This window comes from Triturus cristatus, chromosome 2_1, assembly GCF_964204655.1.
Source record: "Triturus cristatus chromosome 2_1, aTriCri1.1, whole genome shotgun sequence".
NCBI lineage: Eukaryota > Metazoa > Chordata > Amphibia > Caudata > Salamandridae > Triturus > Triturus cristatus.
In genome coordinates, this window is record NC_140581.1 from 274,780,474 (window position 1) to 274,804,296 (window position 23,823).

The 23,823-nt window shown below is 50.3% G+C and overlaps 1 protein-coding gene across 16 annotated transcripts in view; it reads left to right on the plus strand.

Annotated features, from left to right (window-relative positions):
* Positions 1 to 23,823, plus strand: part of NIPBL (NIPBL cohesin loading factor) — a 1,722,939-nt gene that overhangs the window by 1,074,907 nt on the left and 624,209 nt on the right. For all 16 annotated transcript variants that reach the window (XM_085631078.1, XM_085631072.1, XM_085631074.1 and 13 more), the window contains 2 exons: positions 16,816 to 17,030; positions 17,136 to 17,238. In XM_085631078.1, coding sequence (XP_085487204.1) covers positions 16,816 to 17,030; positions 17,136 to 17,238 — 318 coding nt within the window. The remainder of the gene's footprint in view (positions 1 to 16,815; positions 17,031 to 17,135; positions 17,239 to 23,823) is intronic.

Below are 23,823 nucleotides of genomic sequence, written 5' to 3' on the forward strand. Positions count from 1 at the left end.
TTATACAAAAACAATTGGTCTGAAGTCCAGTCTTTGAGTGTGTGAAATCATTTGGTGACCGAGTGTGTACAACAAATGCTTAACACTGTCCTCTGATACTGCCTTACTGCTAGGCCACACTACCACAAATAGATAGTGAGGTTCTATCTAACTGTACCTCTGCCTACCTTTGAGGTTCCACCAGGGCCGGACTGGCAATTCCCAGCACCCCGACTAGACTAAGATGGGGTGGGGGCCGGTTTTGTGACAGGGAACCGGTTGTGTTGCTGGGGCCGATTTGGACGCTGAGGCATGACCGTGAATGGGTAAACAAGCGCACTCTGCATAAAATGCAGCTGCTGGTGTCCGTGAATTCACCCGATTTAATTTCATTTAGGCTAGCCTCTATTATTTATTAAAAATCCACCTGAGACCTCTGACCTGGGTGGCTGCACCGTGATGCGCCGTGAAGTCTACTGTTTTGGCCGTCGCGTCTGCGCGCCGTGGTAGTCATTCACCCTTAGGGTGGAGTCTGGAGTCAGCCCAAGCGCATTGGGGGTCGCGCAATAAAAAGTGCACATGTCTGCGAGGCAGAGGAGGTCAGAGACGACTGAAAGAGAGGCTGGAGCGGAGCCTGGAGGCACCCCATAATTATTTCTCTGGTCTTCTCTCGTGTCTGCCGCCCGGCGCCCGCAGGTGAGTGACCGGCCGTCCTCTGCATGAGTCTCCTGAGAAATGAGCAGTTGTTTGCATTTAATTCATCATGGCATTGGCCAGGCTCTGAGGGGGCGTCGCGAGACTCACGACCGGCCCGGAATTAAGCCATTGTTTAAACAAACTTAGGCCCCGGGCGGGCCCGGTTCCGCGGCTGCAGCGCAGTGGATTTGTGAGGGGCCTAACCAGGCTTTCTGAGGCTTAGGGCGGAACGAACAAGGTGGTGGTGGTGGTGGCTGGCCTGGCTCAGCAGCTGTAGAGGCTAATAAGGCTATGAGGTCGGAGCGAGCAGCACGGCAGATAGTGTACACAACACATCGATCAATGGTAATTGGTAAATCAGTCGTTCAGTCACTTCACGACTGATTTACCAGTGACCATGGATCGATGTATAAAGTCCCATGCAGCTTGGTCACTGTGTCCGAAATCCTTGCGGACATATGTATCCCCGATCCAGACCATGGCAGGGGGATAAATCATGTGTGGCCTCTGCCAGGGGTTAATCCTCACTTCTGACGGGAGTTTGGGAAGTATTTATGTCTTCTCGAGCTCAATTAGGCTGCGTTAGCACAAATCTCCATAATTGAAGAGTAAATTTGCAGATGGGTTCCCTGGCTGCAGATGCTGCTCCAGTTTCCTGGCTTTGTGTTTCCACACAACGAGGAGACTCTCGCTTGATGCCACAATTATCCATGCCACCTCGCGCAGTCAGCCCTGGGCACCCTGCAGGGCTCCCTGCGTCTTGGCAGCGACTGCAGATCAGGCGAGCGGGATTTGTTTCCGTGCTACGAGCCAAGAAGTGGCGGTACAAACACCGGAGGACACAGGGTCAGCTTTCTCTCTCAAGCACCTGACAAAGAAAGACACTACGCTTGTGCACGAGGTATTGTTCATTGCAGCACTCCTTCCAGAGGTTTAGGGACAGAACCATGGGCTCTATTGCCAAGAAAACTGGCCCGCCTCAGGCCTGGTCGCTGCTAGTGATGGTGGAGTGCAGCGTCACCATTCACACCTTGGCAGGGTGTGAATGACGTTGCAGCAGAAGCAGACTGATGTACATGCAGTGTGACGTGGTGGATCTATGAATCACAGATCCACCACGTCACACTGCATGTACATCAGTCTGCTTCTGTGAACTCTGGTGTTGCCTGGCCCTCGAAGCCTTTCCCAGTTTCATTCTGCTTTGCCCTAAACACCAACTCCCGGCCTTCAATCAGCATGGCGAGCCGCATCACATTTTGCAAAAACAATTTTTATTGCATAACTCAGTTACAATTACCAACAACAATGGTCATCATATCAATGGTCATCTCCCGCGTACAGGGACCAGCGCATAGCGCAGCCTAAACCACTTCCAGCTACAATTGCACTGTCCCCCAGCACTCCCCTATGCAAGTGCACCCTCCCCCCACCCTCATGTCAGTGTGCCATAACATCAGGTACCAGGATAAGTCTCTCTTTTAAGTAACCGTGTTAGCGGCTGCGGGCTATTCCCCCATCCCCATAGCCAGGCTCAGAGCAGTAAGGAGAAGGAAAGCCCTCCCGCCCCCATGCGTAGTCTATCAGGTACCTCTCTACTACTACGCCTCTGCAGGTTGCTCCAGTGCTTCAGTGCCCTCCTCCACAATGGCGAGCCGCATCGCATACATTCATAGACGACGAACCACCCGTCCTCCCCTCCCTACCTGCGCCATTTGTGTGACCCGACCTGGACCCTTTCACAGTAGGAGCACTGGGCAGACAGTGGCACAAAGCATAGGAATTAGGTAAGACGTTCCCATTTCGTTTTCTTTTAAATTCATTTTGGGGTAGAACTGCATCAAGTTGACTTGCAGCAGGGACAGGCTGGTTCAAAGCATCTGTTTTTAACAGTGGGCAGAGATAAGGAGGTAGTCATCAATCGAGTTATGAAAAAGGACTCCCGAAGTTGTGCTGAATTAAGAGATAAGGTGAAGTTTTAATAGCTTCTGTTAAGATGGATGGCGCAGGAATTCACCCAGAGAGATCCCACTCTCCTGTCATTTCCAGTTTGTTTTGCTTGCAAATTGCCTTTCTCTCTCTGTAGAATTAGCTTTGGGAATTTAAATATGTCGCTGAGAGAGAGAGAGACAACTGCTTGGAAAAGTCCCTTGACCATTACCGTAAAGGCTTTTTGGGCACTTTATTAATGCTTAATCAAAGAGAAAGGATTGCTTTATGTTTGTGATACTTGGCAAATGACGTCTGTCGACACATTTACAGCTTGGTGCATTTAATAAGGCTTGTGTCGTTACAGTTGTTTAGATCATTTGTTTCAGTGAAGGGTCATCCATGGAAGACAGGATTTTGCTAAATGCGGATAATATTTTAATAAGCATAGAAGACCCTGAACGATCTTTGCCCAGATATGCATATATAGGATATATGTGGGGACACGTCTGAATTCTTAGTTAAATGGGAGAAAACTATGTATATGCTGATAGCAGGTGACCATATAGACATAGAGGAAGTGCGTCTAACCAGTGCTAAAGTGCTTGCGCTCTTTCCTTTAAACATGGTCAAATTAGCTTACATCGAATTGGCAAATTTAATTTACTTGTAAGTCCCTAGAAATGTGGTTCTACGTGTACCCAGGGACTGTAAATTAAATGCTGCTAGTGGCCTGCAACACTTATTGTGCTACCCATGTAAGTAGCCTATTTAAACGTGTCAAGGCCAGGGCCTGTCATTGCAGTCTGCCTCTGCAGTTGTAAAACTGCCATTTTTGACCTGGCAAAAGGAACCTTATACCAGGCCTAAAAAAATTCCCTTTTACTACATATGTCACCAGGTTGTCACCACTAGCACAAGCCCTTTCCACAAGGCAGATGCAGAGTGCAGGCAAGGCTGAATTGCTAACCTTGTTCTTTGTGTGATTCTTGAATTTTTCACAATCCCATGACTTAAGTACAGGCAACATTGATGACAGCACCCACACTCCGAAAAGTCTGGCCTGGTGCCTTTGTGTGATTTTTTTTAATGCTCTCTGGCTAGGGTGCCATGTGAGACATTTCCATGCCTTCTGGCAGCCTGGGTGCTTATGTGTGATATGTCCATGCTTTCTGGCATGGGTGCTTATGTGTGCTGTTTCCATAGTTTCTGGCCTCATTGACCTGGAGGCTCATGTGTGACATTTCCATGCTTTCTGGCCTGGTGTGACCAGGCCTGGATCAGTGCCTAGGTGCTTATGTGACATTTCCACAGTTTTTGGCCAAGGTGGCCTGTGTGACATCACGTCAGTGCTTAATGTGTGACAACGTGAGTGACGATTTATTGAAAATACAAAAGAGAATATCAGAATGTAGTTTTTATGCTGTAAAGTTATGACGTTGAAACAGTAAAAAAAAAAAAGCCTTAAACTCATAAGGTAATCATTTACTATGCTTTAAAAGTTAATACAATCTAATATGTAATGTAAAATGTGTTGAAAAGTGTTTTGTTTTGGCCTTTGTCTCCAAAATTTTCTTGGGGGGATAGCCCCCCAAACTCCCCCTAGTAGTGGTTGCTCACTGCGCTTGCTCGCTACACATAATGTGGGGGCTGGTCTCAGTTTTACTTTTGTCTCTCTGATTCACTACTTGTGTCTGCTTTTGGTGCTCTCTGAAAGAATGTCTGTGGGTACATATGACTGGGTGGGTAAGCTGGTGCTCTTTAAGGTCATCATCTACTATTAACTGTGCTTTGAAAGTTGATACAATTGAATGTGCTGTATAATTCACCATTTTGGTCTGTCTTTTTCCAAATTTATCTGGGTGGCAGAACCCCCCAATCCCCCCCTAGTAGCAGTCAGCCTTGCTCGCTGCGCTCTCACGCTACGTGTCGGACGGGGGCTGATCTGGCAAAACTTGCCACGGCTGGTTTCAGTTCCCAGTCCGACCCTGGGTTCTACTGGACTCTGTGCACACTATACCTCACTTTTGTATATTATATACAGAGCCAGCTTCCTACAGGTAGTTTTTTAGGTCTCGCCTGGCGAACGCAGCGCGAAGCGCTGCTGTCGCCAGCGAGATCTATTGTTGCTGACTTGCCTCGGAAGGGAGACAGGAGATGGGCACGCGCAGGCTCTTAGCGGATTTGAATTGGTGTACGCGCTTACAGCCACGCGGCGTGCACATCTCCTGTCCCCCTTCCGACCACGTCAGCCCTGTTGGAGCGGCCCGCTGCAAGACGGGGCCGCTCAGAATGCCAAAAGGACGCTGTGCCTTGATCAGGCACCAACAATAGCCCACACGGAGCCCCACAGCCCTTCTTCACTCACCGGGCTGCTCTTCTGGGGGGGCTCCTCCTCGCGGCTGCAGCACTTCTCTTGCGGGGCTTCCCTGCACTCCCGGGAGCCCCGCGCTGCCGTGGGCAGCCTCGGCCGCCGCAGTCTTCATCCGGGCCCCCTCCTGGGACCCGGGGCTTCGCTCCACTCCGGTCGCAACCGCGGGGCTCTCCCTTCAGCATGGGAGCCCCGCGTTAGCATTGCACGCCGTTTCTCTTGCTGCCGGAGCAGGCCCCGCCCACGTCCCGGGCAAGGGCGCCTGACTTCCGGCTTGTTTTGTACTCGGCGCCCGCTTTCATCATTAAGCACAACCCTCCAACCTCCCATTAAGAGCCCTCCCACTCCCACTCAGCACAAACACAACCTTTCCCTTAATGAGGCAGCAATGCCTCTTCAATACTCACTCCTCCGCAGCAGCAATTGCTGCTCTGCCCGACCTCCTCCCTCCGCCCCCAGAGGTCTCCCCGCTCTGCCATGGCACACATCCGCCTGCACTTTGTAAGTTCACATGCTGTTTATTAATCCAACTTTTTTAATTAGTTGCATTTCTCTATAGTGTGTCTTTGTGTGTGCGTGTTTGTGCCTGATGCTTATTGGCTTCCATATGTACGGGTTTGTGTCTGTGTCTGATGCTTATAGGTTTCCGTGTGTGTGCGTTTTTTTGTGTCTTTGCGTGTTTGTGTCTATTGCTTATTGTTTTGCGTGTGTGAGAGACTGTGTGCGTGCGCGTGTGTCTGTGTTTGTTTCTTGTTTGATATGTTCCTTAACGGTCACCGTTTGGCCGCATTCACCCCTGAAAAGACTCCTGTTGCAAAGCGACAACTGGCACTGCCCGCGTTTTCACTTTCTGCTTTGTAATATGGAAGAAACCATTTGCAACGGTAGGCAGCCGAGCTCTGTATTTTGGATGCAGAAATAATCATTTTGCAGCCGGCTATTAAAAAAGTTAAAGCCTGCACATCTCCGCCAAATTCAGGTGCTCGTAATGGACAAAATCATAAAATGGGCGAGATTATAAATCTCGGTCTATTGCCCCTTCTCCGATTTGCATGCATATTCTACAGGGGGGGGAAATGAAATAATGAATTTGACTGGCCCTGGTGGCAGCACCTTAGGGGAAACTCGGGTTAATGAATGACCCCAGGACTCGTGCTTGTTAATGTTGGCACGCTTGTCTGAGGTGTAGGTAAGTTAACAACATTGCAAATACTGCTCTGTGGTGCTACTTAGGGCGCTTCCTTCATTCAGCAGGTCATTTCGCTGAGCTTGAGAATGAGGCTTGAAAGACCCCAACAGGACATCTGAAGAAATGGGACTGGCTTAGTCACACCCCGTAAACTCCGCTATTGCTAATTAAGTGGGTTGTGGTTAGGAAATAACAGCTACAATGCCCCTTAAATAAGCCGTTTATCACCATCTGCGTCTGTATCAAGAAGCAGAATTATGTCGTTTTTGGTGGTTCTCCATACACAACATTTATTTTGTTTTATCTTGGAATCATCATGCGCTAACTAAAAGTTAGTTGTTTTTTAAAAAATTGCTTTTTAGAAACGCTGCAACTGAAGCACTCTGCTCGAAATTGCAGTGTTTGCTGCTCAGGTTCTGACGTTTGCTTTGCCTGTAATGCAGGATATTATTATAAAAAGATGCAGGCCTTTAGAAGCATAGCTTTTCTAATGCAATTTGACGCTGATGTAATCCTCAGGTGTATTATTATGTTGTTCTTTCTGATAAGATGTTCAACTGCATCAAGGGTTAAAAAAAAGCTCTTCTAATACGTGTTCAATTGAGTTTGTCGGTCTATGTGGCTTTTTAATACCTAAACGTGTGTAGGTCCTTCTTATTCTCTAGTTTTATCATTATTTCCCTTTAAGTTTAACAATGTACATATGCATACACTGCACCACATTTTCTGTTCGAGACAATGCTAAAATCTAAAACAAAACGTTTTGATCACAGTTTACATATAAACGTTGTTTTTTTCTAATGTATTCACATTTAATTTCTTCTGAATCTTGCAATGCAATAAGTCTCGCATTTGCGAGAGTTTAAGCTATTGGCATTGTAAATGGCAATGCCTTTTATGTTTTAAAAACCAACACGTAAATAAAAGGCATTGCCATTTACAATGCCAATAGCTCAAACTCTCACAAATGCGAGACCTATTGCATTGCAAATGCTTGTTAAATCTGGGGTTAGGGTATTAGGCCTAAGGGCATTGGAAGTGTTTGGGTAGTTTTAGGGATAGCGCGGGGTGGGAGGGGGTCAAGATGGTATTTAAGGGACAGCGTTTTAGGCCTCAGGGAGAGGGGAACGAGTAGTCGGGGTAGTTTTTAGGGCTTAGGGCAGGGTATGTTTTCGGGCTCGGGTGGGGGGGGGTGAAAGTCTGGGTAGGTTTCTAAAAATAGGGGTTTGGGTTTTAGCCTAAGGGCAGTAGAAGGGGTTGGAGTAGTTGTAGGGGCGGTGCAAGTGGGCCAAGGAATTGTTTAAGGGTTAAGGAAGCATTGGGGTGGGAGGGGGTTGGGGTTTTTGGACCTCGGGGGGGGGGGGGGTGGAGTGGGGGGGAGAGTTTGTAGGTTAGGGCAGGGGAGAGGGGGGTTGCAAGCTTAGCCACACATACCCCTTTACCATTCATGCCTTTACTATGAAATTACTTGGTGAAGTCATGCATGGTAAAGGAATGCATGGTTATGACGCATTCGTGTTTAGGTTGCTTGGTAGAGGCACGCGTGGTTTAGCCAGTCGTGCCTCTATCATTCTGCCTTGCCTGGTGGATCACGAATGGCGTCTCCTTCTGGAGGAGGTCAAGGTCTCTTTCAACAGCGGGGAGAGCCTTGGTTAGATCTGTTTGCCCCCACCGATAACACGCAATGTCAGCAGCTTTGCATGCTGGAGTTTCCAAGATGGCTCTCGCTTGGACACACCATCTCGAGTTGAGCTCAAGCTTCCTGTATGCCTTTCTGACCATACTATTTCCTATGCAGAATTCTCAAGAAGGTAAGGAGCGACCCGGCCTAAGTCATTCTTGTGACTCAGGACTTGTCGTAGAGAGTATGGTATCCAAAGCTCCTCTAACTGAGCATCAATCCTCAAATCAGGTTTTCCTTTGCGAGGATCTTTTGTTGGATCAGCAGGCGAGGGTCCTCAAACCAAACCGGTCAACTCCACGCAGCCTTGTGTGGAGATTGAGCAGCGGCAGTTGATAGCATTCGGCCTTCTTCTCAAAGTTTTTAATGTTATTGTGACAACCAGGCGTCCCTCCACCAAGACGGTATATGCCTGCTAATGGAACAAATTTGGGCTTTTTGAAAAGGGTACCTTTCGGCCCTGTCTGCGGCTGCCATACCAGCCTTCAATATTTAATTCTCCCATTGTAAATAGATTCCTCAAAGGGCTTGTACATATGTCCCCACCTTCCCTTTCATTATGCCTCACTGGGACCTTAATTTGGTTCTCACCTTCCTGAGGTAGGCTCCATTTGAACCTCTGCACAATTTCCCCCCTCTGGCTGCTCACCATCACAACAGCCTTTTGAGTCGCAATTACATCTGCCAGGAGGTTGAGGGAATTGCAGGCTGTGTCATCCAAGTCTCCTTACCTGACAATATTTCCTGACAAGTTAGTGCTTCACAATAGAGCTTTTTTCCTTCCGAAAGTGGTAGCACCATTCCATGTGGGGTATAACACCATTCCATGCGGGGTATAACACCATTCCATGCGGGGTCATCTGTAACCTTGCTCACTTTCTATGCTCCGCCGCACCCCTCTAAGGAAGAGTAGCGACTCCACCTTGTGGAACCAAAAAGAGTGTTCTCATTCTACCTTGACCACACATTAGAGTTCCGGGGGGATGACTAACTCTTCGTGGGCTACATGGGAACAAAGAAAGGTTGTGCAGAAGAGGGTTGTCCTCCACATCAAGATTTGCTACGCTTCTGCAAAGAAGCAGCCTCTTGAAGGTTTAATAGGTCATTCTACCAGGGCTAAGTCTACAACCACAGTGTTTCAGCCCTGGAAATTTGTCAGGCAGCCACGTGGGCATCTTTACACACATTAATCAAGCATTACAGCCTCTTTGGCTGCACTGTCCTGCAGTATTTTATGGTCTGAACTTGTCCGCAGTCCTGCCTCCGGGGATAGTATTGCTTGGGTATCTATTCAAAGGTAAGGAATCTGTGGCTAGATGTCTGTCAGATAAACAAGTTGCTTACCTTCAATATCTGGTAGACATGATCTAGCTGCAGATTCCTTACCGATCCACCCTTCCTCCCGGCACACTTTTCCAAGGTCAGGCTGATCCCTTTCAAGGCCCGAAACACAGAAATGTCAGTGCACTTCAAGGCTCTGCGCTTTTGGCGTGAAAAGTTGAAAAAAGTAACTGACGTCTGCACGTCTAGGTGGTGAGACAGGGGTCGCTACGGTGCCGACGTCTCGTGAAGCGGTCCAACACCACCTACCAGTACGTGGGGTATTGCGTTCCACAGCTCCATGATGGCTGCACTGAATCACAACATGTTTATACCAAACATCTCAGATTAATAAGTCCACACTGATGCCAGTATTGGATTAATTAATAAATGCATATAGAGGACACCTCAGAGGTGCCCCCTGAAAACCTACCAAACCGCTAGTGTGTGGTTGACTGGTCTGCACCAGCCTGCCACTCCGAGTCATGTTATGCTAGCCAGGGCCTCTCCAGCTAGTGGAGATGCCCCCCGCCCCCCTTACTAAGCTCCACTTTTGGCTGCGAGGTAGGTGGGAAAATTAGTAAGCAGAAGTGATGCGTCCCGTCTCAGCCAGGACCAGTGTCCTGAGCTGAAGTGGCCCCTGTAGGAGAGTAGTGTCTGCTTTCTATGTTCACCCCCACTTTTTTCTTTTGCTTCACTGGTTTTCGACTTAGATGTGGCTGTGGGCCTGCTAATCAGACCCACAGCCCGGCTGTTCTCTCTCTCTAAATCCACTATGCACTTTAGGTGCATAACCCAATTGGTAAGGATCACCTTTTTGGACCCTGTACAGTGTACCTTAGGTACCCAGGGCATAGGTGTACCCTAGACCTACTAGAGGCTGCAGCATGTATTATGCCACCCCTGGCTGGCCTTCCATTATGACACATTTGGCTGATCACTCAGCTGGGGCAAGGTCGTGTACTCACCCCTTGCTTAGGTGTAGTATTCCTATACCTACCTTATATATAGACACATGGGTAACCTATCAGTCACTCCTATGGCAGTCCTTAACAATCCTGAAGGCAGAGTGCTTGGTAACATGTGAGATGGTGCTCTAGCATGAGCTGAGCCTGTCTGCAGCTTTCGGAACCTTGTCCTTATAGCTGTTCTATGATATTACCTACCATATACTCTTAAAGTGCCTTATAATCCTCGCGGTTATGGTAACTGTGGTTTGGCTTTATCAAAACATGTTGTGTAAGGTGTCTAACACTTTGGAATACTACCCCCACACCGTTTCTGGCGGTGAGGATAGTATTCCTCCCTTCTAGAGGGAGAAGACATGTTGAAGACCTACTACCCGGTTAAAGTTAACCAGAGCCCCAGCGTCACAAAATGGATGCTGCTGCCACAGACACGAATCTGACCTCTTGCTGCTGGGAGACCTTCCAGCGAGGGAGGCTTGGACAATAGGTTTCCTGCCTTGGGAGGTGCTAGCACCACCCTAGACAGGCCTTAGTGTATTGGGGCAGGGAGGGATGAATGAAACGAGACACTGCCTGGGGCACACAAGGTGCCCCATGCATAGTCCAGTTCAAACCGGTGCTGGGGCACTCCAGCCCTGGCGTGAAACTGGACAAAGGGAAGGGGATGTAACCACCCCACTCCCTGGTCCCAACCATAGGAGGGACCTAGCAGGTAACCCAGCCCCCCAGATTATAAGAGTTGGAGCGGAGTCCCTAGGACTTTGGATTATCCTGATAAACTGAACTTGAACAGAAACTCTGGACCTTCGTCATTCGACTACAGAAGAAGACTGAAGAATCTCCCTTGTGGCCAAGGAGTGACAACCCTGTGCAAACAGGCACCATCAAGCGACCTGCTGTTTGTTTGCTCAACGTTCTATGAGGAGCCGACTGCAGAGCTCGATCAGCGCCTTGACTTTCAGACTTCTCTGACCTTGATCCACATCCACAGCAAAGCTGAGATCCGTGGAGGCGACGAGAGACGTGGGACCGGCTACCTGGGAAAATTGGCGACTTGCTACCAGTGCAGCTTCAGAGGCATCCTCAAAGTTGTGCTCTGGGGATTGAGAAGCCCCAACCCCGAGCACCATCTGCACCGAAGATCAGCCCTCCAAACTCCACGAGTTCTGCGTGGGGCCCTTCTGCATTTTCCTGCTCGACGCGTCTGTCCGGTTGCTTGCCCGCTGGCTAGTAGCCTTTGTGACGACGAACCTTGAGGTTTCCACTGCTGGTTTGGCTCCTCCAGACTGGCCCTTGCTTCCCTGTGAAAGAGGAGCACCTCAGACCTTCCTGGTCTGCAACAGAAGCGAATCCTTCATTCTGCGTGGGTTGCGCTTGCCAAGGCTTGTTGTGTCCCAACTCGACATCGACGCCGCCGACAGCAAGAGCCCTTGTGGGCAGCTCGACTCCTCGTTCTGGTCGTCCTCGACGCCTCCTGGTACCCGTGGCTGCTGCGACAAGCTTCACCTCTTCACCTGCATCTTCACAACATCGCCTGGTTCCTTCCTGGTTCCTTCCCGGCTCCTGGCTGGTGACCTAGACTCTGTCCCCTCTGCTTGCAGGTATCCTCCTTCCTGATTTCATCCTTGGAATCCACCGGACACTCTTCACTGACTACCTGTCAGCAACTTTCTTCAGGCATCCATAGGAGTCGACGACGAAACCCGACGCAAGTTCACACATATGCACCCGCAGCCCTTGGGCTAGGTAACTTGAGTACTCTGGTGCTCACAAGGGTATTGACTATCCAAGTGTCTAGTTTCCAAGTCTCTAACTCCTAGTTCCTTCCGAAGTGTCCTAAAACTCTTAATTTCTAAATACTACTATTTCTATCGACTTTAACGCATTACGCGTGAGTGTTTCCACTCTGCACCTGAATCCCGTGGGCCTCCCACTGCCTAGCAACTGATAGGATAGTGTAGCCCCAGCGATTCCCTAGGCCTAGGCCTATCCTGTGTTTGTGACAGTGGTTATTATACCACTTACTTAGTATATGGTTTGCGTGGCCCCTAGGGCCTAACTGTATTACTTACCTGTGTGACTTATGTATGCTTAAATAAGACTGTGTTGTACTTACCTCGAATCTCATAAAGAGTGCTGAGGGTATTTTGACTAGAATAAATACATTCTATTTTTATAATATATCTGTAGGCCAACTTCTCACAGCCCCCACCTTTGAAAATTCTCCATTCTGGTTGTGAGGATTTCAGTCAATGGGATTAGGGGTATGCCACCTCCCCAAAGGGAGAGGACATACAAAGGGTGTAGTCACCCTAAAGGTAGATGGCCCTAACTGCCAGCACATGTAACGCCCCTAAATTGAGTAATCTGAAAGAAACACGTTAGTTAGATTCCTCACCTTAGAATATCCCCAGGCGTCAGGCTGGATCCGGAAAGATTTTTGTAGCAATACCCCTTGAGCGCCGCTAGGCGTCGTCTGCGGCTCCGCGTCCGTCGTCGTGCGCCGGAATGACGTCGTCGGAGTTCTTAGACGCCGCCCTCGCGCGCTGACGTCCATTCTTTTTTCCGCGCCAGTAAGTGCCGATCCGGGAAGAGCTTACCCCTAGTCATTTTTTGACTCTTTTTGGTCTATCGACTCGACTCTGGTGCCGGTAGGATGCCTGGTTTAAAAGCCTGTGACTTCTGTCATCGCCTGATGTCGGTGACGGATCACCATCGCCGGTCCCTTTACTGCCTGGGGGACGACCAAGACGCGGAGTTGTGCCCCGACTGTCAGGCCTTGACATCGAAAGCTAGGCGGGAGCGGTCCAGTAAGCTTCTCGAGCTTCGGCACTCGGCTCCGCGCCGCTCTCGGTCCCGGTCCAGGAGGAGGTCCAAGGACCGATCGCGGAGCCACAGCCATCGTCATCGCTCGTCGGGGTCTTCAGGTAAGTCAAAGCACTCCAAGAAGTCCAAGAGACGACATCGCTCTTCGGACTCCTCTCGCCAGTCGCGCGACTCGGGCGAGGGTCAGGGTGGTCCCACCCCCGTGGCTCCATCAGAGCCGCAGGAGCCGCATCCGTCCCCATACCCGCCGGTCCCTGGGACTGACGCGACTCCGGCGGAAGTCAGTGCCTTCCTCTCGGCCATGAGGGGCCTGGCTCCGCCGACGACGCCTGTAGGCGCGCCTTCGGGCCCCGCAGGTTCGACTGGGTGACCTTGCGTGCCGGCGGCTCCGGCGCCGTCGACCGCTCCGGCCCCGACACCGCAGGTCCCAGAGGGATCCAGGCCTGGATCTCGGTCGGTGCCGGTCGACCTCACGACGCCTCCTCCGCCGTCGCTGACACCGGTTCCACCTCCGTCGCCGGACGACGTCGTTTCCCAGTGTAGCCCCGGTCCGGGCCCGACGCCGGCGTGGCGCCGCCCGGCGCCGCTGCCGGCGCCGATTGGTGAACGCTTCATCTACTGCCCGGCTCCGATCGTTCCTCCTGTTTATCGGGAATCAGATGACGAGGGCGACTGGGAGGGGTATGATGACCCTATGGCCGCTCAGGCCCAACTTTCTCAGGACTGGGCAGAGGAATTGGGGGATGCCAGCGGTCTGGATACCTCCCCGGACACTGGTTTCATTTCTCCTCCGACTGTGGCCTCGGAGGAGGGTGCAGCCTTCTCAGTGGTGCTGCGCAAGGCGGCCGAAGCCCTAGAGCTCGAGTTGCCTGCTGTGGCCGTGAGGACTAACGTCCTCACTGAGGTCCTTCAACCGACAGCAAACTCCACTGAGCCTCTTCTGCAGTTTAATGAGGACCTCATTGACGTTCTGCAGGGCACTTGGTCCAAGCCCTCCACAGTCCCTCCTGTGGACCGGAACGTTGCCCGGCGCCACCGCCCTGCTCCGGGCGACCCCAGTTTCCTCTCACAACACCCCACCCCCGAGAGTCTGGTTATCCAGGCCTCAACCTCCCAATCCTCCTTCCCGTCCGCTCCTCCGGATCGCGAATCCAAGAGGTTGGAGCAGTTTGGCAAGAACCTGTTCTCGTCCCTGAGTTTGGGACTGCGGTCTTTAAATACCGCTTGCCTTTTGGACCGTTATTCCCACTCTCTGTGGGATACGGTGGAGGACGTGCTGCCCTTGTGCCCGGTGGAGGCCCGGACACGACTCACTCAAGCTCTTGCTGATGGTCGAGATGCAGCACGGCATGCCATACGGTGTGGACTTGACACCACGGACTCGCTGGGTCGGGCGATTTCCACCACGGTGGCGCTTCGGCGTCACGCCTGGCTGAGGTCCACGTCATTTTCGGGGGATGTCCAGAGTTCCCTCATGGACATGCCCTTTGATGGCACTCGCCTTTTTGGTGAGAAGGCGAACAGTGCGCTGGCTCGGTTCAAGGACTCCCGGGCCACGGCCAAGTCCTTGGGTCTTTCGGCCCGCGGCCGCAAACTTCCGCCTTTCGTCCCTTTCGTGGCCAAGGAAGGAACGCCTCCTCATAACGGGGCATCTAGCATAGGGCTACTCGTAATAGATGTAATTTCGTATTTCGTTATGGAACATGAATAACAGCGCGCTACTCGTAATCAATAGCACGTAGCACTTCAACATGGGCGTGAATAACAGCGCGCTACTCGTAATCAATAGCACGTAGCACTTCAATATGGAACATGAATAACAGAGCACTACTCGTAATCACTAGCATGTAGCACTTCAATATGGCACATGAATAACAGAGCGCTACTCGTAATCAATAGCATTTAGCATTTCACTACGGAGTATAACTAACATAGCGCTGCTCGTAAGCGATGACATTTAGCACTTCAGAACGGAGCAGAGATATCGGAGCGCCACTCGTACTCAAGGACAGTCAAGGCTTCCCACGGGGCTGTCAGCAGGGAGCGCACGGGACTTGCGGAGCGAGTCTCTCAGCTCCGGTGCAGTTCGTAGGGCACCACGCTTCAGTACTGTTCAAGGGGCCACAAGGAAAGGATCCCTCGGCGGGGTCTCTCCGTCGCGATGACAGGGGGAACTCCCACGGAGAGGGGACCCGGGCTGAGGGTGCGGTGCGGCTCCCAACCAGTAGGGGGGCACCAGGGGCAATCCCAGCCTCCGGGCTTACCTCATTCTCGGCGTCGGAAGGCGTCCGCTCCAGCGACGATGGGGAAACTCGGTCCAGGCCTCGCGACCTTCTCACACAGCTGCGACGGCAGCAGCGGGGCCCCGGGCTTCTCACGGGCCTCGCGACTCTGCAGGGCACTTCTTCCGGCCTCCGGGCCGCGGCGGTGAGCGCGCTGGCTTCCACGTCACCGGGGGGTGCTCAAGTTAAGGATGGGGGTTCCGCGCTCAGCGGAGCACGCTGCCGGGGATCCCAGACCAGGTCAGGGAGCGCAGGGGTCACAGCGCTAATACCTGGTCGATCCCCGGTGGCTCTTCAATCTGCTTTGCATACGGCTTCGGGGGTCAGTCTGGACACGCAGTCTCAGCGCTTGGCATATAAGTTTTAGAGTTCAATCTGGACACGCAGTCTCAGTGCTTGGCATATAAGTTTTAGAGTTCAATCTGGACACGCAGTCTCAGTGCTTGGCATATAAGCTTTAGAGTTCAATCTGGACACGCAGTCTCAGTGCTTGGCATATGAGCTTTAGAGTTCAATCTGGACACGCAGTCTCAGTGCTTGGCATAAAAGCTTTAGCGTTCAATCTGGACACGCAGTCTCAGTGCTTGGCATATGAAGTCTTGTTGGCGCAGATGTATCTGGCGCCCTTAAAGGGGTTCTGTTACAGGGGGGTAGGGATGGAGAAGGCGACTAGGTCCTTCCTAGTCAGGCTGGGCAGAGGTTCTCTGGGTCCTCCTACTGCTGGGCAAGATCAGTGGGTTTCACAGGGTCCCTCACTCACTTAAGAGGCAGCACCTAAATCCTGTCACTCTCAGAGGCACAAGTCCCTGGCTAGGCCCTACCGCCTTCACTCCTGGTGGATTCTTCCAGCTCTGCTTCACCCCACTGGCCAACTCACCACAAAAGTTTCCCTCCCTCTCTTAAGTAGCCCTAGGTCAGGTGACCTCTAGCCAAGGCGGCAAAAGAAAAACCACACCTTCCTTCTAGAAGGTTCCAGCACATTCCAGGAGCTTCCCCACTCTACCTATGGGACAAAAAGGCGGGCTGGAGTCGCAACATTGTTGTGGGGTTCCAGCCAGCTCCTGGCAGCTAGGGTGCTACTATGAAAGACCACTCTGCAGTAGCAGGGGCCTGTGGCAGCCATCTTGGGAGAAGGGAGCACCTGCAACTTAACACTACAAAAACGAAAAAATTCAGGGAAAAAGGGCCAAGTCCAACACACATTATGTTAAAGTATGTGTTACTTGCATAAATTGGTGTTGGATTTCTTTTTTGAGTGTCTCATTTACTGTGTGTGTGTTTTAGTGTGTGTAATAAATGCTTAGCACTACCATATAATTTCCCTAACTGCTTGCCAACACTACTACAAAAGAGAGCATTTGGGGTGTCATTTGTGCCACTGTAATTCCTTTGGGGTTTGCCTGGACTCTGCACAGTGTACCTAATTTTTTGTGCAGTAAATAGAGAGCTAGCTTCCTGCAGGTTGTTAACCATTAAGGTATAATTTGTTCTGTAATTCAGTTTAGTACATCAAAACTAATGAAATGAGCATTTATTTATTTGGCTATCTTATTTATCTATTTTGTTTTGTTGAATAGTTTTCTAGGAAGTTTTACATAGCTCAGTGGTTTCGAGATACAACAATGGAGACAGAAAAAGCTATGAAAACCCAGAAGGAAGAGGAATCCTCTGAAGGAGGGCATCATGCCAAGGAGATTGAATCAACAGGTGAAATAATGCAGCGAGCTGAAAATCGAAAAAAATTTCTCCGCAACATCCTTAAAACCGCACCATCCCAATTCAGCACTTTAAAGTGAGTTTAATTTTTTTAATTAATAAGTTGGAGCTAAAAATATATATTTTATTTACAGATACTTTTCTTTTTAATATTATTAAACAAGACTTTACTTTGTTGTAGGATGAACTCTGATACTGTGGATTATGATGATGCATGCTTGATTGTGCGATATTTGGCCTCTATGAGGCCTTTTGCCCAGAGCTTCGATATTTATTTGACACAGGTAACGTGCACAATTCTTTTTAGTATATTGTAAGAGTCATGTTCTCATTTTATTAACTATTTATGGAACGTAATTTATTCACATTTTCTAATGTTGTTACATGAACTATGAACTAATAACTCCTTACACTAATAGTGCATTGAAAAAATGTAAGACAAGCGATCCCAAGCGGAGTGTCTACACTCTGTTTTCCTTGTCACACTCTGTATCTGTTGTCAGTCCTACAGTATCTCATGGCTTCACCCACTTCAAAGCTCCAGAGGCAGAAAGCGTGCATCTGCCTTCTTATTCCTTTTTGATCAATTTTTTCTAATTTGACCCGCTTCAACATTTTTTGACTTGCAGTATTGTTTCTGAGAAATGCAATGCTTTGTAAATACAGTGCATATGCTTTGTAATGCATTTTGGGTAAGATTACTGGTAAGTTACTTTTGAGATTACTTTTCTTACACAGTGTAGTATACCTGGATACTACGCTTGAACATTTCCTGTAAACTGGTAAGAAAAACCGTTTTTGTTAGTGCACTTTTTAAATAATTTCTTTAGGTTTTTAAACTCCACACTTGGAAACTTTTCCAAGAAAAACAGTCAATGTTGTCTTATGGAGGAAAATAGTGTTCTCGGTTTTGAGGTAAGTATTTGGTAGTGGGAGTTGAGGTTTCTGGGGGTAGACTCAGGAATGCACTCTTGTTACACCCTCTGCGGCACTAGGGCGGCCGGGTGCAGAGTGTTGAGGCCCAATGTTGTCCAATGGGGGATAGAGGGCCTCCACTTGGTGGCTGCTGACGAGCAGGCCACTTGGTTGTGGGAGCAAAGCTCCTAGACTTTAGCTCAGGGCAAATATGGAAACAAAGTAGCACCAAAGGTGCACCCTCAGCGGCACTAGGACGACCGTGTGCAGGGTGCTTTTCCGACATCGGACGCCCTGTTTGCATTGGGGAACCTCCGGTTTGCAAAGGTATTGCAGGCTTGGGGACAAATGTCTTCTCGGTGCGACCCCTACTTCGAGAGGTAAGTTGGTATCTTTGGGGTTGGTTAAGCACCGTTGGTTGGACCACCCAAGGCCGTAGGGTGCTGGGGTGCCTCTTAGGGTCGGATCTTCTTGCCAGCTCCTGGTCATGGTTGGATGGACCTTCTAGATTTAGGCTGCTGGTGTTGGCTGGAGGTTTGAGGCAAGTCTGGGCTCACCGGATCGCCAGTGGTACCTCCTTCTGGTGTTTGCCCACTTGAGCTCGGGCCGTGGACAGTGGGTGCAGAGTGTTGCTGATTCGTGGTGTCCGGCCGGGGCTAGAGGCTGGAGATAAACAAATCCTGGGAGACAGTCTTTGTGGTTGAAGGCAGGCAGGTCCTCGGGGGTTTTCGACGTTGCTGGCTGCAGGACATACCAGGATTTTGCAGGAGCAGGTTCGAGGTGGAAACAGGCCAGTAGGGCTGGGGCCAAGTCAGTGTGCGTCTGCCTCTTGTTAGCTTCGTCGCTGCTGTTAAGTCCTTCTTTTCTGGTAGTTTTTTCGGGTCTGAAGAAGCAAGGATCAGGGTACCCCTAAATACTAGATTTAGGGGTGTTACAGGTAGGTAGAAAGTTTGTGACCAATGGGTCCCTTCCCTGGGGTGGTGACACCCCATAATATGCCACCCTCTAGTGGGAGGGGGGCATAAGCCTTTCCCAGGTTGGCTGAATCCTCCCATCTGCAAGATGGCGGTGACTGAGAGTTGCGCTTCACCTCACCTCCCCCACCTGAGGGGTGGAGTTGGCAGAGGTGGGCACACCTCCCATCCTCATTTGTTTTTTCTGCTGGTTCTTCCACCCAAAGTAGGGGTCAGAACCATTGGGGACCAGTTGCTGAAAGCAGCAAGTGGCCTGGGGAAGCTCACAAAGGTGGCAAGCCTTTGATTCTTCACCTTCGTGGACTCTGCCCATCCTGGGGGAGGAGGCTTGGCACCTCGTCCCATGATGTGCATTGTTTCAGGCCCCAGAGAGCAGCAAGCTCTCGACCAGGGGGTCTAGAAACATGTCTGGTGGTGGCAGCTAAAAGCAGCCACTCAGCCTGGACACTAGTGGTAGGTCGTTTTTCAGGGGGTATCTCTAAGATGCCCTCTGTGTGCATTTTTCATTAAATCCCTCACTGGCATCAGTGTGGGTTTAATGTGCTGAGAAGTTTGATACCAAACCTCTCAGTTTTCAGTGTAGCCATTATGGAGGAGTAGAGTTCGTAATGACAAACTCCTAGCACCATATACTCTTAATGGCAGCACTGCACTTACAATGCCTAAGAATGGACTTACACTGTAGGGGTATAGGGCGTATTCACCTGGACCCTCACCACTCGTATAGGGCACCCAGCTAGAGGGGTGACTGATATATTCCAGGGAAGTGGGTTGTAGGCATGGCTCACAGGGATGTGTGCCATGTCGACTCTTCACTTTGTTCTGCACCAAGGCACTCAGCCTGCAAAGGCAGTGTGAGTGTCAGGGTACAGGGCCTCGAAGGGTGGCGCAGTAAGGGCTGCAGCCCTTAGAGGTCTTCCCTGGTCCAGTGCCTTGGGTACCTGTGGTACCATTTACCAGGGGTCGACCTGTGGCCAGAGATGCCAATTGGGGTTAGGTTCGTTTTGGGGAAAGAACACAGGCCCTGGGAACCTGATTGGCAGGGACGCAGGGCACATCAAAGACACCCCTGCACCCGAAGCCCCACGGCCTTGTGTGCCAAACCAACGGTGCCTAACCAACCCTCAGCATCTCAACTTACCCCTCGAAGTGGTGGTCGCTCCTGGAAGATCCTCGCCCCCAAGTCTGCAGTGTTTCTTTGTCCCGGAGAATCTCCTTTGAAATCAACAGGGCACCCGACCTCAAAACAGCACCCGGCTGCCCTTGTACCGCTGAGGGTGCACCTTTGGTGCTAGTTTGGTTCCCAACTTGCCCTGAGCTAAACCCTAGAAGCTTTGCTCCCACAACCCCGTGGCCTGCTTGCCAGCAGCCACCAACCAGAGCCCCTCTATCCTCCATAGGACAACATTGGGCCTCAACACTCTGCACCCGGCCGCCCTACTGCCGCTGAGGGTACAACAACAGTGCATCACTGACCCTCGGAGACCCCCGAGTCTAACCCCAACTCCAAAGACCGAGTACTTACCTCGAAACCGATAACCTGCTTTCCCTCATAGGATAACATTGACACTTTTTCTCCCAAAAAGTTTCCAAGTGTCGACTTTTGAAAACTAAGAATATTCTTTAGAAATTGCACAAATAACCAAAACACATTTTCTCAACTGTTTTCAGAAATGTCCCAGTGCTGAATCTAGGATCCAGCACTGTTAGAAAAAGTAATCCGAAAAGTAACTTACCTGCAGTTTATTGAAAAAAGCCTATTCATTCTAATGTACTGTATTTGCTAAGTGTTGCATACTACTGTAATTCAAACAAAGTACCATTCCTATTGTATTTTCAAACAGTTCTATATCCAGTAACTTATTACTGAAAAGTATTTAATGCTTACCTGTTCCATGCTTGCTTGGTTCTAAAAATAAACAGCATATTTTTTATACAAAAACAATTGGGTTAGAGTTCAGTTCTTGAGTGTGTGAATTAATTTGCTGGCTGTGTGTGTGCAATGTCCTCTGATACTGCCTTACTGCTCGACCAAGCTACCGCTTTAGAGAGTAAGGTTCTATCTAACTTTAACCTCTGCCTACCTCTGGGAACTCTTGGACTCTATACACCTATACACACTGTACCTCACTTTGGTGCAGTATATATAGAGCCAGTTTCTTACATAGAGAAACAGTCATTGTTATCGTCCCAGGATGTGCATTGTTTCAGGCCCCCGATAGCAGCAGGCTCTCGATCCAGGGATCCAGAAACATGTCTGGTGGTGGCAGCTGAAAGCAGCCACTCAGCCTGTACACTAGTAGTAGGTCGTTTTTCAGGGGGCATCTCTAAGATGTCCTCTGTGTGCATTTTTCATTAAATCCCACACTGACATCAGTGTGGGTTTAATGTGCTGAGAAGTTTGATACCAAAGTTCTCAGTTTTCAGTGTAGCCATTATGGTGCTGTAGAGTTTGTAATGATAAGCTCCCAGCACTATATAGCACTAATAGGCAGCACTGCACTTACAATGCCTAAGAATGGACTTTGACACTGTAAGGGTACAGGGCTCATGCACCTGTACCCTCAGCACCGGTATAGTGCAGCCAGCTAGAGGGGTGACTGATCTATGCCAGGGCAGTGGGTTGTAGGCATGGCACACAGGGATGTGTGCCATGTCGACTCTTCACTTTGTTTTGCACCAATACTCGCAGCCTGCAAAGGCAGTATCTGTGTGTAAAGGTGCAGGGCCTCTGAAGGTGGCACAATAACTGCTGCAGCCCTTAGAGGTCTTCTCTGGTCACAGTTCCCTGGGTACCTGTGGTACCATTTACCAGGGGCTGACCTGTGGCCAGACATGCTGATTGGGTTTGGATTTATTTTGGGGAAAGAACACAGGCCCTGGGAACCTCAAGTCAAAGTGCATCAGTAGTCTGGCAAAAAGTGTGAGGGGGGGTTACTGCAACAGAAACCCAGCTTCTCACAAACAGTTAATGAAATCCTATGGAGACTAATGAGGTTATTGCTTTGAATGTAAGTAGATGGTCTTGAGGGTCGAGTTTCTGGTGTTAGAACCAGAGTTCCCCCAGGTTCAAGGATGCACTCAAAAAGCACCCACAGCGGCACTAGGGTGGCCGGGTGTTGAGGCCCAATGTAAGCCTATGGGGCAGGGGCTGTCTGTTGGTGGCTCCTTTTGGGCAGGCCACAAGATTGAGGGAGCAAAGCTCCTTGGATTATGCTCAGCGCAAAGGGGGATCCAAGTTAGCACACAAGGTGCACCCACAGCGGCACATGGGCAGCTGGGTGCAGAGAGCTGCATCGGGTGCCCTGTTTTCAATGGGAGATCTCCGGTCGGAACAAACACTGCAAGTTCAGGTAAGGAGGTAAGGAGGCTTCCTGGAGGCGACCACCAGTTAGAGAGATATGTTGGGGGTTGCCTGGACACAGTCTGTTGGGGCACCCAAGGCTGTGGGGCATCAGGTGCTGGGCTATTTTGAGGCATCTGGTTTTCCTTACCGGCTCTGGTTGCAGTCAGGGGGACCCCCCAGATAGAGGCTGAAGGCATCATCGGAGACTTGAGGTTGGTCAGGGATCACCAGGGCCCAGGTGAGGCTTGTGGGGGGGCCTCCTCGTGGTGTTGGGCTACTCAAACTGGAGCCGTGGGTGTCTGATGCAGACTCGTGTATTCGGCCTGAGCCAGAGTCTGGTTCTTGAGCAAGTCCGGTGCTCACAGGAGAAAGTCTTTTTACGGATGCAGGGCAAGTTCTCTGGGGCTGCTGGACACGCCAGGATTCTAATGGAGCAGGTCGAGGTTGGGACAGGCTGGTCGGTAGGTCTAGGGCCAAGGTAGTTGGTGCCGTGCTTCTTCTTTCTCTGCTTGCTTGTCTGAGGCGGTAAGTTTCGGGGTTCCCCCAAATACTAAATTTAGGGGCATTTCGAGTGGGGACAGGTCAGGATCAATGGGTCCCTCCCTTGGGTAGGGAACACCCCCTACAGTGGGAGGGGGGCATAAGCCTCACTCTGGCTGGCTGGGTTCCCCCACCTTCGAGGTGGCAGAGACTGAGAGTTCTGCTTTGCCTCACCTCCTCCACCCTCCTCCTCCTCCTCCTATCTTGGTTTTCCTGCTGATTCGCCCTCCCAAAGTGGGGGTTAGAACCGGTGCGGGCCAGTTGCTGGGAGCAGCAAATGGCTGGGTCGGCTTACAAAGGTTGTAAGCCTTTGAAGCTTCCCCTTTGTGGACCCTGTCCAGCCTGGAGGAGGAGGCTTGGCACCTCTACCCAGGATGTGCTTTGTTTCCGCACTCCGAGAGCGGGAGGCTGTTGACCCAGGGGTCCAAAACGTGCCTGGAGAGGCAGCGGCGAGCAGCCAGTCAGCCAAGACATTAGAGTTAGGTCGTTTTTAAAGGGGGCATCTCTAAGATGCCCTATGAGTGCATTTGACATTAAATCCGACACTGGCATTCGTGTGGGTCCCTTACTAAAATGGTGAGAACAGTCGCACTCCTCTTTAGTGTTAACTTCGGATAAATGTTCAACAGTTTTTAGACAATCCAAAGGTTTGGGTGCTGTGGGTTGTCGCCTCCTGTCCTTGAGGCGAAAAAGGATAAATCAAAAGTGGTACCCTTCTCTCGGGAAGTGCCAGACCTGTAGCACTCCTGAAGCGAGCCAGTCGCTCTTTTGACCAAAATGAATACTTTGCACAAATTTTTGATTTATATTCAATACACTTGTTCGAGGCATATGAGCTGCAGATCTACACACTGTGCATAGATCGTCATCTGGTGTTGGGCCCGGATGTTGCAGTTGTCTTCGAAAGTCTTTGGAAGTTACCAGGTATGCGACTCCTCCTTTGGATCATAGTGCGCATGGGCTTCGGCTCCATCCCCAGATTGTTTTTCGCCAGCAGGGAAATGATGGAGCTTTGTATGAAACAGGAAAGATGCCCATGTGTGCTGTATCTAAATAAGATAAACTGGAACAGATAAAGGTAGCCGGGGAGGCGG